The sequence below is a fragment of the Lepisosteus platostomus genome, chromosome 4 (assembly GCF_059453375.1).
Source record: "Lepisosteus platostomus isolate fLepPlt1 chromosome 4, fLepPlt1.hap1, whole genome shotgun sequence".
Lineage (NCBI taxonomy): Eukaryota > Metazoa > Chordata > Actinopteri > Semionotiformes > Lepisosteidae > Lepisosteus > Lepisosteus platostomus.
The window spans coordinates 74,181,921-74,198,315 of record NC_142614.1 but is presented as its reverse complement, the minus strand read 5'-3'; the positions used below and the strand labels follow the sequence as shown (position 1 = coordinate 74,198,315).

Sequence of the window (16,395 nt, the reverse complement as noted above, 5' to 3'; positions counted from 1 at the left end):
GTTTTCAGTCCTGAGTGTGCCTGTGCTTACTTTTCATTTGTGCCCTCCAGTGTTTGCATGATTGAGGATACCTTTCAGTATTTTAAACAAAGAATCTATATAGAATCGTTTTGCTCCATTCTTAAGATTTGGGTTTCGTTCGACTGTTTTCTTTATGGTGATTCCCAAATAAATTCCTTGGTTTTAACTTTTTGTTTTTCCCTAGGGAACGACTAAAAGGGGCACAACATAAAAAAAAAACTTCAAGGAGGCTTGTGTTGGCAGGCTTCACCTATAAAGAAATGCCTTTCATTCACCTTGTGGAAACAGCCCAGAATGCTTGAATAGGGCTGGAACAATAGGACCCACAATGACAGGTCAAGTGGCAACTTTCAAGAACAGTCAAGAGTCTTATTCTCATTATACTGTTATGCATAAGACTATATTTGGTAGCTGATTATTTTTATTTTTATTGCCTCTCTGCCAGTCTGGGACTGGAGTAATCTGAATTGCTGGACAGAACGAGATAGTTAGGGTTTCTTAATACACAACATCACTTTTCATTTTATGTTAAATTCAAGAGTTAATTTAATTAAACTGAACAACTTGGTTTTCCATTTAGGAAAAAAGCAAATAATATATCCTGCAATTATATTCTTCATGTTTTTTTGAATATTATTGATGATTTTTCAGAAGATCATAATAATAAAGAAATGAGAAAACCTGATGCAATTCAGCATTCAAAGATGTTCATGTAATCACAAGCTTGCATTAGGGACAAGGATATTTTAAACTTTCCAAAAATTGCAATTTGTAATCTCAACTTGTAATGCTTGTATTGATCTGTTTCCAGACAAACACAGATATGCATTACCAACATATTCATAGTACAAAATATATTTACATTAAACTGTTCATCACTAAGCAGCACAGTAGTGCAGTGGTTAATATTTGCCCCTTGCAGGGCTGGGACCCTGGGTTCAATATCTGGAGTGCTATGGGTGGATGTTTATTATTCTCATACTGTAGCTTACACTGAGTTTCTAGTCAGTAACATGAAAACTCCTTTCAGACAAAACTGTCGGATATCTAGAAGATGTGAAAGGAACACCATAAATGAATCTGAAGAGTTGCTTAAATTAAAAAATATAAATTAAAAACAATAGAAGTCAAGGTTTTATGCATTAGATATCTGTCTCTGCATGTCAACTTAAGCAGAATTTTATTCAAAATTATTAGTTTTTATTCACAATTATGCATTGGTTTAAAACTAGTCTTGTTTGAATTAGCCCTGAAAAACAGCAGTGTAACCAAAATTGCAGTAGACAAACTGTGACCCCAGTAAGGCCATATTCTAAGGAGAAAAATGACCACTGCATCAGTCAGTGTCTTCTGTCCTGCAGGTGTATTAAAAAGATGGGAATTTTCCACTCACAACCTAATGCCTCTTTTTCCAGCAATGGTTAAATTCTGCAATAAAAAGAACGGAACTACTGAGTTGCCATCAGGAGAAGAGTGAAGCTTGCTTGCCCTGTCTGCTCACGATGAGTAATGTCAGTGGAAATTTCCAGGTACGAGAATCGACCCCATTAAAATTCATAGGGCCACACCAGATGAGCTTTCAGTCACATCATCTAACTAGTCACATTTTTCTTTCACCAGTTTAACACTCACATCCCTCCCTGTGTTTTATAGGAAAAGGGGAGGCTAAAAATGATTCTGTTGTCAGGGAGGTCTCCGGTCTCCCTAGGTTGCATTACCCAAAACATGTTGTTCATTTTGCTTTTTTCTTGCTCACAATTAGAACAAACACTGAAAACAACACTTTATTCCCATCTACTGGGACTCAGGTGTATCAGTATTAGGAGAAGATTCCATCTGGTGCATTAACCATGAGAAAAAGAAGAGAGAGCACAGTAAGAAGAAAAATAAAAAAGACTGATTTATCAGGACAAGGAGATGAAAATATGCAACAATGTATTTTCTTGCTTACATGTTCTTGCATTGAATTTTTCTACTGATGTGAGAAACTAAAGCACAGCAATTATTTCATCTTTCCACATTCTCTGTTCCATACTTGTGTTTCATTGGGACTTCATAGCATGAAACAATACAATGAACAAAACAAATACCTGTAACTACCAATCAGCGTTCCTTACAGTGATTCCAGCTGTTACAGATTGTGTAGCTGCTGAATTCTAGGGATGCAGTGTTGTTTTATACCATCGGAGCCACAACAGTTAGTGTGTCTTGGGTGTGGCGTCTATAGAAACCCAGGAGAAGGTTCTCCCAGCCTGGCCAAGAGCACAGTCTCCTCTCATACACAAAGAAACACAACAACCATGGTACAGCACTGAACAACACATCTCTTTGCACCACTGAGCACGGACACGTTAACAAATGGGATATTTCTTGTGGTACTGTAACTCGCACCACACTTTTATAGTCATTTACAGAGTGCAAACCTGTCACATGTCATGCAAATTAAGTGAACTGTGAAGATTTAGCACCTCGCCAGGTTTAACAGATTTTGTCTTTTCACAACTTTCCCCCAGTTCTCCTTCATCTGGAAAATCACGTGCTCTGTGCTTAGTTCTCGTGTGCTTGACCATCCCTGCTGCCAGTCTAACATAATACAACGAAAAATAACTATCACCCACAAAGAGGTCAGGGATTAAAATGTCAGGGAAAAAAACTAACTATTTTATGGACAATTATTTAAGTGAAAATGCACTCATTTAAGGAAAAATGATAGAGATGATCCTATTCTAACACCTTGGAACACAGAGGTGTCCCCCAAATTGGAGGAGTGTAAACTGACCCTGAAGAGGAAAAGTCACATGCTCCACAATGTAGCTTGAAGTACTGATACTACCAAACCAACAGATAAGACAGTATGTTAAGACACTTTTAAAATGAGATTTATAAAAAAAGTGTTAAAATAATCATTAGTTCAGTCTGCCATAAAGAATCTTAGTTTCCTTATAAAATATATATGGTAGTATTAAAGTAATAATTAAGACATATTTGTGTAAAAATGCAGATGTGTAAAAAACATATTTTTTCAAGTTTTGATGTTTTCTGCTACAGAACTATCATACCAAGTGAAGTAAACCACTATTATTTGCATCCATGTTAACTAAAACAGAAATGTTTTGCTTTAATGCATCACTGAATTTATATGAAATTTCCACACCAAAACCAACAGTCATGACACTGTAGTATTCCTCCCAGCAAATACAGAGAATATCTCAGAAACCAAGCACTCAGAAAAACAGGATAGCTGCCATATCAGAGCTAACTGCATGCTTGTTCTAATAAACAGTAAGCAAAGCTGTAAAAATTTACAGAAGCTGAGAGGCCCACCTGAGTTCCCAAACACGCCATCATCATGTGTGTGAGCAGTTTGGCAGCAAACATTGAGAATCTGGAGCAGAACACATGGGACAGGATGGCCAAGCAGAATCCTATGGAGAAGAAGAAAGTATTATTTAAAACATTCTAAATCTTTCCTGATTTTAGTCTATGTTGATTGGTAAATGATTCCTGATGACATACTGTACTTGGCCAACTCACCTTGTCATGAAAAAAGTATATTGAATATATACTTACTTATATCGCTGAAAAGTAACATTTTACCTCAGTAAGACTAGATTACAGAGCTGTCACTTGATTAAACCTTACAGTTGATCATTTCCTGAAATGTTTTGATCATAACTCGATAAACACATAAGCACATTTTTTTCTTATTTATGAAAATAATGGTGCCACACCATTTTCAAAAGGTACAAGTGGCCTAGATCAGTCTGTGCTGTTTGGGTACAAGTTTTAGAAACCCATGACCTCATGACCAAAGGAAACCCAGAACCAATTTGTATGAAAGATTGTAAGGAGACGTTTCTGTGAAGCGAAGAGCACCTCTAAGCCCTACCTGAGATACAGATGAAGCCCGCAGTGTAGAAGGCCTCATTGTAGGAAGGCAGGCTATCGGTCTGTGCATACGCTGTGTAGATGGAGAAGTGGGAGCAGGCACACTCCACGAAGTTCGCTGTGTCGTCCACCACCCGGCAATACTGACTTTCTGACAGCCAGCTGTGGAGGAAAGAAGCAACAGCAGAAATGGAAAAACAGCCCTGGAGATCCAGGAAAATATTCCCTTTGGGATGCAGTCTCCTGTACGCTTTGTGTGTGTAATGATGGGGGGTGAGTACTGTATGCTATTAGATCTCAAGATTTAGAAAAGATCTGTCGTATCAACATCAACACAACCAATGTAACGGATCTTTCCCCGGAATGAGTGGGATCTGGAACCAGCCACCCGGCCCATCTAGTGTCTGTGCTCTGGGGCGTCGCACTCTGAGTTGGACAGTACCTTTCAGAAGCCTGGTTCCACAGGAGGCACAGGGACTGGCCTGGCTTGAGGCGCCCAGCAGGAGTGTGAATGCGATACTTGACCTCATTATTACTTGACAGGGGCTGGGATCCACGGCCTTTGAGACTCAGAGAAAAGATCTAGGAGACAACAAGAGCACTTAAAAACGCAGGACTGGTACAATTGGCATCAGCTTCTTAAAACGTAAACTCCTTAAAATTTTAACCCAACAGAACATCTTCCCCACTGCAGCAACTTCCAGTGCAGACTCGGTTTAGGTATTTTAAAATCCTCAACATCATCAAAGTAAGGTAGTAAAGTTAGTATTTTCTCATCCTGTACAGGCATTTAGCCCAAGGAAAGGGATTGGACTGGGAGAGAATTATGGTGGCAAATGTTGAGTAAATGAGAAATACTGGTATAGTGGATTATTTTATAATGTAATTTTAAGTAAATACTTTAAAAAATACAACTCTATTGCATTATGTTGGTTATCACTGTATATTTTGTATTTGCACTGGAAATGAGGCTCACTCTTGTCTGTCTAACATTACACTTCCTGGTTTACATTATTTAAAAAAAATCTGTGCCCTTGGCTATTGGCAACATGATGCTTACTGTAGGTGTACAGCAGTCTAAGTAAAATGTCAAGATAAAAAACTTCCTTTTTTGATAGACTGAGATTTAAAGCACACTAAAAAGAGGGCAATAAACATAAAGCTGAGCATTTTTCAGATAAATACACTTCGGTTGATTAACACAACAGCTATAATCCAGACTATGGAATGAAAAGCACGGTGCACTTGCACACATTTAAGAAACCTTCAGCATCTTCCTGATATCTGCTGTTGAAAAGATCAACAGATTGCACACTGAAAAGAAGCCATGCTGTGAAAAACACGCAGGAGCACAGAAAAAAAGTCTGCCTCTGTATTGGTTCCCCCTGTGTAATGAGCTTGCCTTGTTGTTGAGCGCCGTGGGCTTGCTGTCAGTGAGAAACCACTGCTGGCTGCTGTACTCTGTGAATTGCACTTTCTCGCAGGCGGCCGTGGGGACGCGGTCAGGAGGCAGAGCTGGTACCTCCAGCAGGGCTTCTGGGACCTGGATTGAGTCCCCGTCCTTCCCTTCAAAGGCGTGCCCATTGATCTGCTGAGGGTACCAGTGGAAGGCCCCAATAGAAATGTATGGGCAGGTGTCTAGTATGGTCTTACCCCTGGAAGGCAAGGCAAGACAATGAGGACAGTCAGACTGCATCAGGAAAAGACGAGAAGGGATCAAGCAAAACTCTCTCTTTTTTGGTAAATTAATTGAAATATCAGAGTAATTCAATTATTGGGCAAGTCCTTAATTGACTGGGATGCTTTTTAATGCCATAAACAATGCTGAAAGGGGTCTCTCTCATATATGTCTCAAAATGACACTCATTACACCTGTATTGGTTAAAAGGCTTTTTCTTTGCCTTTCAGTCTGGGAGCACTTCTGCAAGAGCAGGGCACTGAAGCAACACTGTAAACGGATCAGAGTGTGAATCGGTGTTACTTACAAAGGGTAGAATGAACCCGTTCTAACGCAGGGCTCAGCATTTTATCCCAGAATGCTGATTGTACCGTAACCGCCGAAGATTAAGGAGCTCTGAGAGCGATACGGGCAATCCGCAAGAGGCTCACGTCAGCCAGAGATAAAATACCGAAAGGAAACTTGGCAGTAGGGTGTTTGCTGTTTCGCGGAATGAAACGCTGGACTTTAATTTGGATCCAAAAATAAAAATCTCTGGCCGATGGGAGGCATACTTCGCTGTAGGCACTCCGTGTCCTTCCAGGCTCCCACAGTGAGCCCTGTCCAAGCGTAAGCGCAGAGATTGGCAGGGGGCCCTCAGTGAAGTCTCATGAGCCCGGTTCCAAGCGTCTTACATAAACAGCCCATTAACAGACACTGAAATCAATCACCCTTATCTTGTTTCACTTTTTTTTATCTCCAATGTTCTTACTTAATGGCACGAATAAAAAAAAAAAAAAAAAAAGCCCCTTTGTCTATGATGAGTGCTCTAAGCAAGCCTGTGCTGGCTCTCCTGGGTGCTGCCCTGCAGCGCCCTGCTCTGTAAACACTCCTCCTGCCCCTCTCCTCCGTGACGCAGGCCGGCCCGCGGCTCGCGTCACGCCGCGCTCCCCCGCTCTGTCTGCGCCGCCCGCTGCGCTGGGACTGACGCAGGACCGCACCGAGGGGCTGCTTCTTCCAGGCGAGATAAAGGAAGTCAGCCCCCGTCCTGGAATGGGCTAGGCTAGCTGTTGGCAGGCTGCTGGGAGGCCAAATGGCCCTGTTACTCAACTGCTGCACAAAAGGACCGTAAAGTATTGTGTTTTACAGATGTCAGCAAAACAGCAGGGGCTATTCTGTGATCTAAAAGTTCACGTCTATAAAAACGCCACGGGTCACAGCGGTGCATTATTCTGAATCTACAAGTGTTCAGTGTAGCTCAGACAGAAAAGAGAAGATAAGAGCACTGAAGCATCCTGTACTCTGAAAATGTGCCGCGTGGCCGACTGCGGACGAATGAAATGGATTGCCGTCCAGTCTGTGTTGTCGCTTTTTATCTGCTTGTCTTGTTTCAAAAACGTATTGATATGAGGAGCTCCACAGTAGCTTGTTCAGCAAAGCTTCCACGGAAAGATACTGCCAGCCAACCTCAGTGGAGTCTGAGCCACCAAATGGGTTTACTCACTGGGGGGACTGGCAGGGTTTTACAGTGAAAGTGCCCTGGCTCCTTCTTTGTTCAGTCTTACTGTTTACTTTGGTTCAGTGCATGGAAAGACTAATACGGTTTAACTAAGAATATCTGCAGGGGATGGATTGTTGTTGTTTTTCTCAGGGAAGTGAGGGAAAGTTGATAATTGGCTGTTTATGAGCCCCGATTGCAATAGAAACCATAATAAAAAAAAATGCTGGTTAAGCTTTTGTGTTCTTTTGCTTAGTATCGGTCCTTTCTCAGCCTTTTATAACAATAACAGATCACTAGATGAAAAATTACAAGGGGGAAAGGTCGTTTTGCCCGTCTTGTTTGTTTGGTTGTTAGCAGCGTATTGATCTGAGAACCTCATACTGCCATTTCCTGAGGAAGCCCGAGGAAATCGTTTGCGTAATACAGATGATTAAGCCCACCAGGTAATCGCTGTTTCTAAAAATACTCCTGCAGCATGACAAATGTGGATTGTATGAACAGAAGCTGTATTTGGATGAGTGAAAACTACAGGTCTTCTTACATTAACATTGTCAACAGTCCATCTAAACTCTCAGGCAGCCGTGGACTCTACTCAGAATAAGCAAAGCAAGTGTCGGACAGGCCATCATGCAATGGCGTTACCTGATTCCCTGGGAGCCACAGGCTGTGTCAGTGAGGAGGGAGAGAGCGAACCGCTCTGTGACCTCAGACAGCTGGCTGAGGCCTCGTGTGTCTTTGCGGGTGGGGTTGGCCATAGCACACAGGAGGTCATAGGTCAAGCTCCTACTGCTGTCCGCCAGAGAGCTCTGCTCGCCCTCCATCAGCACCTAGGACACACCCAAGCACATGAGGTTAGTCAGGATGAAACGAAATCAGAGGACTCCTGTGTGAAAAAAATACAGGCCAGCTGCAAAAGAGCGGTTCACTGCCCAATGTCTCATCGTGAACAGAATGAAATCGTATAAAGAATGCAGAATGAAAAAGAATGATAATTTTAAGATGCTTTAGTTAAAGAGCTGAACAGCTTCGTTATCTTTAATCTCCTGCAGTCTCAGATGTACCTTAGCACAGTTTATCTTGTTTTGCCAGGGCTTCTGAAAATATGTGCATGTCAGGCGATACCATACTAAGATCCTTCGGCGTTTAATATTCTGCACAAGTCCAGAAATTACACATGCAGATCTGTGGTGTTAACTTAATTTATTTACTGTAAGTGCCAACCAAAGAGCCCTTTTTTAAGGCTGGGATTAGCAGAAGCACCGAAATTGACAATTCTGATATTTCTCAGTCAAGTGTTAGAAAAAATATCCTTAATGGATTCAGATTAATGTCACAGATGTTGAAATTCCAGGAGAAATTTCAGTACTAATAACCTCATTGGTGCTGGGTAGGCACCATCAATGAGATTTAACTTTCTTCTTTACCTTTCAAATGCTACTTGTCTATGTGAGAAATGATAAGTGCCTGAGGAAAAGCGAGGTTTTGAAACCTTTTTTGAGTAGGTTTTCAATAGTTTCTATAATTTTCTTATGGGGACATGACAAGCCAAAGTTCCATCAGTCTTATTTCTGGCAAATCTCCACCTTGTGTACCATCTACAAATGGAGTTCTGGCACACTGTGAATGTCAGAGAATTCAGAATGATATATTTTATTATGATCCCATACTTATTGTACCAGACCCCGGCCCAGAGCTCTTAAAATGAGTTTAACAATCAATTCTCAACAGGATACTTCTGCTTTAAGATGTACAAAGTTATAATGGTACTCTTCCTCATGCTGATTGCATGAAATATTACACAAAATGGGCTGAAAAGGTTTTTTCAGTAAGAGATGAATAATGTAAGAGCTAATAATCAACAACAACTAGTTGTTATACAGTTATCACAGTATGATTAGAGCCACTTCACACATACTTTGCATTTAGAAGGGAAACAGGTTTCCTTTGGTCGTTGTTGACATTTTCTCTGTTTGGGTATTTACACCTGAACAGGTGAATGGATTCTACTGTATGTGCCGTTATTGTTCAATCTTTCGTAACCACAGTGAAGGTCAGTTATATTAATGCTTATGCTTGCCGACTGAAATGTGGCAGAATGAAATTGTTTTGTACAAAAAAAGGAGAGATTAAATTATACTGCCTTGAAAGCAATAGGAATGCAGACACACTATAACACCAGGCCTACATTGCCTATTGTTGACAACCTGGAAGAAGACTGGAGCTAACATATATATCTTTAATTTATTTTTACCAAGCCCTCAGGGACAGCTGTTTCCTCTGCCATATTAATCTTCCCCTGCACTTGAACTAACAGATGAATAAATGAAGAATAAAACAAAAAACTGAAACTTGGCAACAAAGAGCAAACTTTGTTTTGGAGTGAGCTACTGTAGGACCAGATGTGTTTCCTTCATTGCCGGTTCCCACTCATGGTTGCTAGGGTTCCCCGAGTGCCCCAGCACACAGGTACACAGTGTCTGTTGCCCCTCTGCAGTTGTACAGGCACTTTTAGTCGCCAGATAAAGTGTGTTTCAGCACTTTAGGAATCGCTAACTTTTGAGTTTCAAAAAAACTCTTAAGGTTAAGTCTACTGTCCCTATCCTGCCTTCAGCATTTCATTGGCTACTGAACAGCAGCACACACCCAAGTGCCACACGGCAGCTATTCTGCACCAGCAGTCGGACTGCACAGCGGATCTATTAAGGAGGAACTTCGGGGAGGCCAGATTGTACAAGCCAGGGGGGGAATTTAGCTAGGACACCGAGGGACACTGAAGTGTTGAGCTCGGTGTTATGAGCTGACGAACAGTGATAAGGGATCTTTAATGACCTCAGTTTAAAGCTCCATCTGAGAGCTGGCACTTCCATCTGAGAGCTGTCAGAACAAAAGGTTGGTGCCTTTATGGGACATTGCATTGGAGGTTCTGATCTGGATGGAAGATCGCCACCTACTGGTTTAGTACTGGTTTACTAATCCCATTTATAAGATCAGCAGGAGAACATGCTGCGCTTATCTGGAGGTCTCTCAGGCAGCAGTACGGCAGAGATAAATACATTAAGATTTTTTACATTTCTGCACGTCATAAGACTTGAAAGAGAAAAGTCTGAGAAGAGAAACTGATACTGATACTTCTGCTGACAGCTTTGAGCGATTACCAGAGGTCAATAATGTTTCAGTAACATACTACTTCACAGATGGTATTATTACAAAACATGTTTTGAATCCAGTTGAGCTGTCAGTTACATAATCGAATCCTTAATTAATCTAATACTTTGATCGATCTGAACACGGCGATTGTTTTCAGTTCCTGATCATGCTAAGAGTCGGTCTTTTAATCAGGAACGTAATAAAACATGTTGAGCAGAAAAAAAAGAACGCTTGCAAAAGTTCCGATCCAGCCGCTTGTTAGTTCAGTTAAGGACCCAGTTAAGTAAAGAGCTCAGCTGGAATGAAAAGCAGCAGGTGTGTGAGTGCCCAGAACCAGGATCGGGAGCTCCTGTCCTCAAGTGTGGTGCATCGAATTACCAAATCATTTATCCTTCATTTATCAAGGGCTACCAGGCTAGAGAGCTAGCAAGCTGCATAGTTTAAACCTGGAGACTGGAAAGCTGCAAACAGGTTTTTCTTACAGCTTAGCATAATAACAGATGAAGCAGAACATAATGTATAATATTATAAATGATACTTCAAAACGTCAACTTCAAAAAGGCCTTTTCTAGTTACACCATATTAATGATAAATGGTCTAATTAACATAATTCATAGAACCCAACTTTTAAGTTCTAGGAGTTTTCCTTGAACTTCCAATAAAAATGCCTTTATATGGATGGAAGGAAGCCCTAAGGTGAGACTGAAGTTTTAAATGTTGAATTTGCACTGATCTGCACAGAACATGGGAAATACATTCTGAATGATGTGAACTCCAAACTGGACATTTTCTGCAGAGTCTGAGGCTAAGAGTCCTTGGCGATACAGACAGTGGAATTGAACATGGCTTTGCTAGGAAGAATCGGTGCAGTGTCTCTGTGGCTAAGGATCTGCGCCTGTGGCTGGAAGGTTGCCGGTTCATATCCCGTGGCCCCTGGCAGAGGAATCCTACTCTGTTGGACCCCTGAGCAAGGCCCTTAACCCCAACTGCTCTAGGGGTGCCGTATAAATGGCTGACCCTGCGCTCTGACTCCCAGCTTCTCTCCCTGTCTGTGTGTCTCATGGAGAGCAAGCTGGGGTATGCGAAAAGACAAATTCCCAATACAAGAAATTGTATGTCCAATAAAGTGATCTAAAGAAAAAAAAGAGCAATGATGCTGCTTCTCACCTTCGCTAGAGCAGTGGTGACAGCTGTCAGCTGCTCCTTGGTGACCTCTGCCACGACCTTGCTGGCCAGGTTCTGCAGGACGCGGTTGATGATGCTCTCTTCCAGAGGCTGCTGCAGCTGCTCCACCAGAGCCCACACAGCCTGTGTCTCTGGGTCGGACACAATGGTCACATTGGCAACACTAAACTCTGGGTGCACTTTGGCGCCCCCTGTGGGCTCAGAGAGCACCACCTGGAACCTTTTGGGCAGGGGGTTGGAAGAGGCCCGGTCAGGGGTGAGGGAGATGTCCAGTACTGTGCTTCTTTGCCCAGCTTCAAAAGTCAACAGCCCCTCCGATTTCACAAAATCCATCCCAGCTACTGCCGGCCAGATTGATGTGGGTACCGCTGGCTCAGCTTTCTTCAGTTCCTGAAGCACAATAAAAGCAATATATATATTACTGTATATATTAAGTTCAAGTTTATTGTCATTGTACTCATATACAGTTATATGGTATAACGAAATGCTATTTAGCTAGCTCTCGGACGATAAGTAGTACAAAAAACAACAACAACAATACGACTGTATAATAAAAGAAAGACAGAGACAACAGGTAATGTGCAAAACAACAAGAGATGTGCAAAAACATGCATCAACAGAATGAAATAAAGGATAGAAAATTCTGGGGAGTGAGCTTCTTGACATGTGTGGTAGAGGTAGATTTCAATGTGTGTTTGAGTTTTTGGTAAGAAAGAAGGCACCGTGAGGTTCAGATCGTAGGCGAGACAGGCTGGGAGTTTAATAGTTTGATAGTACGGGGCTAAAAACTGTCTCAGAGTCTGGTAGTCCGGGCCCGAATGCTCCAGTACCGTTTTCCAGATGGTAGAGGGTCATACAGTCTGTAGCTGGTGTGTGTGGGGTCTTTGATGATGCTTAGCACCGTCTGTCATAAATGTCCTGTATGGATGGGAGGGCAACCCCAGTGATGGACTGGGCAGTTTTCACCACCCGCTGTAGGGCTTTGCGGTCAGCAATACTGCAGTTGCCATACCACAGTGATGCAACCTGTCAGTGTGCTTTCTGTAGTGCATCTGTAAAAGTTAGTGAGGACCTGGGGACATATCTTAGCCTTCTTCAACCGTCTTAGGAAGTACAGGCGCTGTTGCGCTTTCTTGATCACACAGGTGGCGTTGAGAGACCATGTGAGGTCCTCGGTGATATGGACGCCAAGGAATTTGAAGTTACTGACCCTTTCCACTTCAGTCCCGTTGATGTGGATAGGGGCATGACCGTTTTGTAGTTTTCTGAAATCAACGATCAGCTCCTTGGTGTTGCTGACATTGAGGGTGAGGTTGTTGTCTTCACACCACATTGTGAGGAGATCGACCTCCTCCCTGTAGGCCCTCTCATCATTGTCTGTGATCAGACCTACAACTGTGGTGTCATCGGCAAACTTGATGATGGAGTTGGTGTTGTGTTTGGCCTTACAGTCGTGGGTGTAGAGGGAGTAGAGCATTGGACTAAGCACACACCCCTGGGGGACCCCAGTGTTCAGAGTTAGTGTGCCAGAGGTGTGGTTTCCAAGCCTGACAGCCTGAGGTCTGCCTGTCAGAAAGTCCCGAATCCAGTTGCAGAGGGTGGTGTTGAGACCAAGTGCACTGAGTTTCTTGACTAGTTTCTCTGGAATGATAGTGTTAAAAGCTGAGCTGAAGTCGATGAATAGTAGTGTTGCGTATGTGTTCTTTTTATCCAGATGGGTTAGGGCAGTGTGTATAGCAATGGAGATTGCGTCATCTGTGGATCTGTTGGGCAAGCAGGCAAATTGGTACGGGTCAAGTGTGTTTGGAATGACCAGCCTCTCGAAGCACTTCATGATGCAAAAGCTGCAGCCAGTGGGGCTTTGTGAAACAAAACATTCTAGACTGATCATATCTGGGAAAAGGGCAAAGGAAATTTAAAGCTCAGTGTTGCATAAAGTAAATATTTCCCTTGTCTAATGCCAGGCTTTGACAGGACATGTCAACTGCAGATGTATTTCTTGGTACTGAAAAGATTATTGCAATATGGTATTAAATGAAACATCATGGGTTCGGGGTTTATTGTTATTAAAACAGATTTCACAAGTTAAAATCCCTGGAGGCTCAACGCGGGTACAAAATAATTTTACAAACACTCATAAAACATAGCGGCAAAGAGTTGATGTTAATGCAGTGGAGAGGCATGGTGATTAGGTTGATAAAGCTGTTGTATCACATTACTGGGTCCTGTGTTTGATTCTGTCCTGGGGTGCGTTTGTATGTTCCCTCATGTTTATGTGATTCTTCTGCTGCTGTTCCATTTTCTCCCATAGTGAAAAAACACTGTTCAGACTAACTGCCTCTAAAGCCCACGGTCAGTGATCGCTGGTCTGTAGTCTTCACATTTCACTCATCTTAACCGCAGTGTTGCACGCGGATACTGAGTGTCTCCTTTCACAGGGAGATGGGAAGACCCCTGGACATCTCTTCACAGGTCTGGAGTGCTTCTGTTGCACTTTCAATGGTTTTTTGTTGGTTCATAGTTAGAGGGATATTTAGAGGTGCACATACATGGGGTATTCAGTCCAGCACAGGTATCACCTCCCAGCAATGCATGTCCCCACCTCCCCCTACAACAGACACTCTATCCTCACTACTCCAACTGCCCATGTCTCGGTGATCACAGCTACGACCACAACAGAATCTTGTGGATTTCATGAGGAACCAAGGCTGCTTGTGATCCACACCTCACAAGTTGGTAAGATACGTTTTCCTGGCCAATGTAGATCATCAGCTGCTGGGTTCAAAGTAGCACCTGGTGTAATGGAGCTCCTGCTTAAACCAATCCGGTTCCCTCATAATCAGTAAATTTGTGAAATGTTGAACTCCCGGTGTCCTAGGAGTTTCTACACAGGTTCTGTCACACTAAACCCTAATGTAACAGTTCCTTTCCCAGAAGCTGCGTTACAACATGCTTCAACGCATTGCGTGCCTGGCGCTGTAGGCCCAGTTCTGCAGAACAGCGTGATACTGCATTTGAAGTGTCGCATCCTCTGCACATTTGTTTATCCTGAGATCCAAGCACGCTACCCTGCTTATTTCAACCAAAACGTTGCCTCTCAGTGGAGGAAACTGGGGTTGAAGAAGAAATGAAAAAGCCCGGCTGTCTTTGACCTGTCTAACACAGCTAATCGCATTCCCTCCTCCTGATAAAGCCCTCCTGAGTGACGGACCACACAGACCGCGAGCACAGAAGTGCTTCTAGCGGTCAGAGCAAGGCAGCCAACGAGCTGTAACGGCTGATAACAAGTTCATTAAACTGGTGGTTTGTTCCTCTTTGAAAACAGTTCTTGCTATTCCCATTGGCCCTTGCTAACAAGGCCAAGGGTGCCCTTGAACGTGGAATTCAGAGGCATTTTGTAACTTGGTGTCAAGAAGAGTCTTCCTCAGCTCAATGTCTGCTGCCAACATAACCCACAGCATTCTGAGACAATTTAAGCATCTATTACTGTTACTAAAATGAATGAGCTAATGTTAAATCTTAAAGGAATCTGTTGAATTATGATACTCCTATGTTATTGGAAAGTAATACTTGAATAGTTCAAGTAGGGAGCTGTGTCAACATGCGTAGGCTGCAAAGGAACAGGTAAAGGTTTATTCCCTGCTGCAAAGGAGGAAAAGGGAAGAAAAGGAAACACAACATTTTAGCTGTGGAGCCTGTGAACACCCGAAGAATCACACCCGAAGAAGGCTCCACAGCTAAAATGTTGTGTTCCTTGTGTTCTCTTTTCAGCATGGAATAAACATTGCCTTGTTCCTTATATTTAAATATATTATAATACACAGGAATGTTACAAATATCAATCGTGTTTCTGTATTTCAACAATGCACTACCCTTTATGTCAACAGGGCCTCCATCTCACAAGAGACAAGTATCCCTCCCCAGGTAATAGGTTTGATTTATTAAGATCACAAAAAAGTTTCTCAGCTCGAACCCGTGCACCTGCTCTGCAAATCCCTGTATATCTATGGGTGTATAAATAAACTTGTAGTAAAAACCCAATTGCACTTGGGATTTTCCAAGAATTCAATTCCACACAAATTGTGGAGTGGAGCAGTGGGAGCTGGAGAACTGTAACAAGTTACAGAGCGAAGGAATTGAATTGGGAGAGAAACGGGTCTAGGAGGTCATTCAGCACAGGGGTGGTTTCATTCTTAATTAGAGGTCTTTAATCATCATCAGTCTGAAAAACGTTCATTCAGCCATGTAAAGAGCTGGTTAAAGAAATCACTTATTTAAACTTTTGTGAACTCAGAAGTGTTTATCGCAACTGTTTTTTTCTTAGTTGCCAGTTAAAACATTTTAATGTGGTGCGCTGCAGTTAGTTTCAAGTCAATACTGAATATATTTTGTATAAGCACATCCATATGTGTATTTGAGTAGTATAGTATACAGTTCTCAGAATTGTTTTGTGAACACCCTAGGTTGGTTGGCATTCTCATATATTTTAGACTTAAAACGTAATTAGATCTTTGTGAAATTCTCAATAAAAGGTTAAAATAGCCTGATTAAACATCCTGTATTACACAAATACATGTACGTATTAGTTCAGTTAGTGGTGGCACCTCCTTGAGCAGCAATGGGTCCAACTAGACATTTCCTGGAACTGTCAATACATCTCCTGCAGTGGCTCATTCTTCCTTACAGGATTGCTTACAGTCAGAGACATTTGACAGTTTCCTCAATTCAGCTCCTGCCATAACATTTCATTAAGGTTTGGGTCCAGACTTTGACTTGGTCTATTCTCATTCTTCTGACAGAAATACAGTATTTGGGCTCCATTCATTTGCTGACAGACAAATGATCAATACATGGAAAGTATTTTCCCCAGCACTGGTCGTCCTGTCAAGATTTACCCAAAACCAAACCAGAAAACCATCCAGAAAGTCATGGAGAGCCACAAAATAACAATTCAGCAGGCCTCTCTCACATTGGCTAATGTCAGTGTTCATGCCTC

General features: G+C 42.3%; 1 protein-coding gene across 3 annotated transcripts in view; it reads right to left on the bottom strand.

Moving 5' to 3' along the window:
* adgrv1 (adhesion G protein-coupled receptor V1) overlaps nucleotides 1-16,395 on the bottom strand; it is a 203,674-nt gene that overhangs the window by 77,836 nt on the left and 109,443 nt on the right. For all 3 annotated transcript variants that reach the window (XM_088630676.1, XM_088630677.1, XM_088630678.1), the window contains 6 exons: nucleotides 11,382-11,789; nucleotides 7,710-7,894; nucleotides 5,312-5,564; nucleotides 4,352-4,491; nucleotides 3,911-4,071; nucleotides 3,346-3,446 (listed from right to left, as the gene is read on the bottom strand). In XM_088630676.1, coding sequence (XP_088486802.1) covers nucleotides 3,346-3,446; nucleotides 3,911-4,071; nucleotides 4,352-4,491; nucleotides 5,312-5,564; nucleotides 7,710-7,894; nucleotides 11,382-11,789 — 1,248 coding nt within the window. The remainder of the gene's footprint in view (nucleotides 1-3,345; nucleotides 3,447-3,910; nucleotides 4,072-4,351; nucleotides 4,492-5,311; nucleotides 5,565-7,709; nucleotides 7,895-11,381; nucleotides 11,790-16,395) is intronic.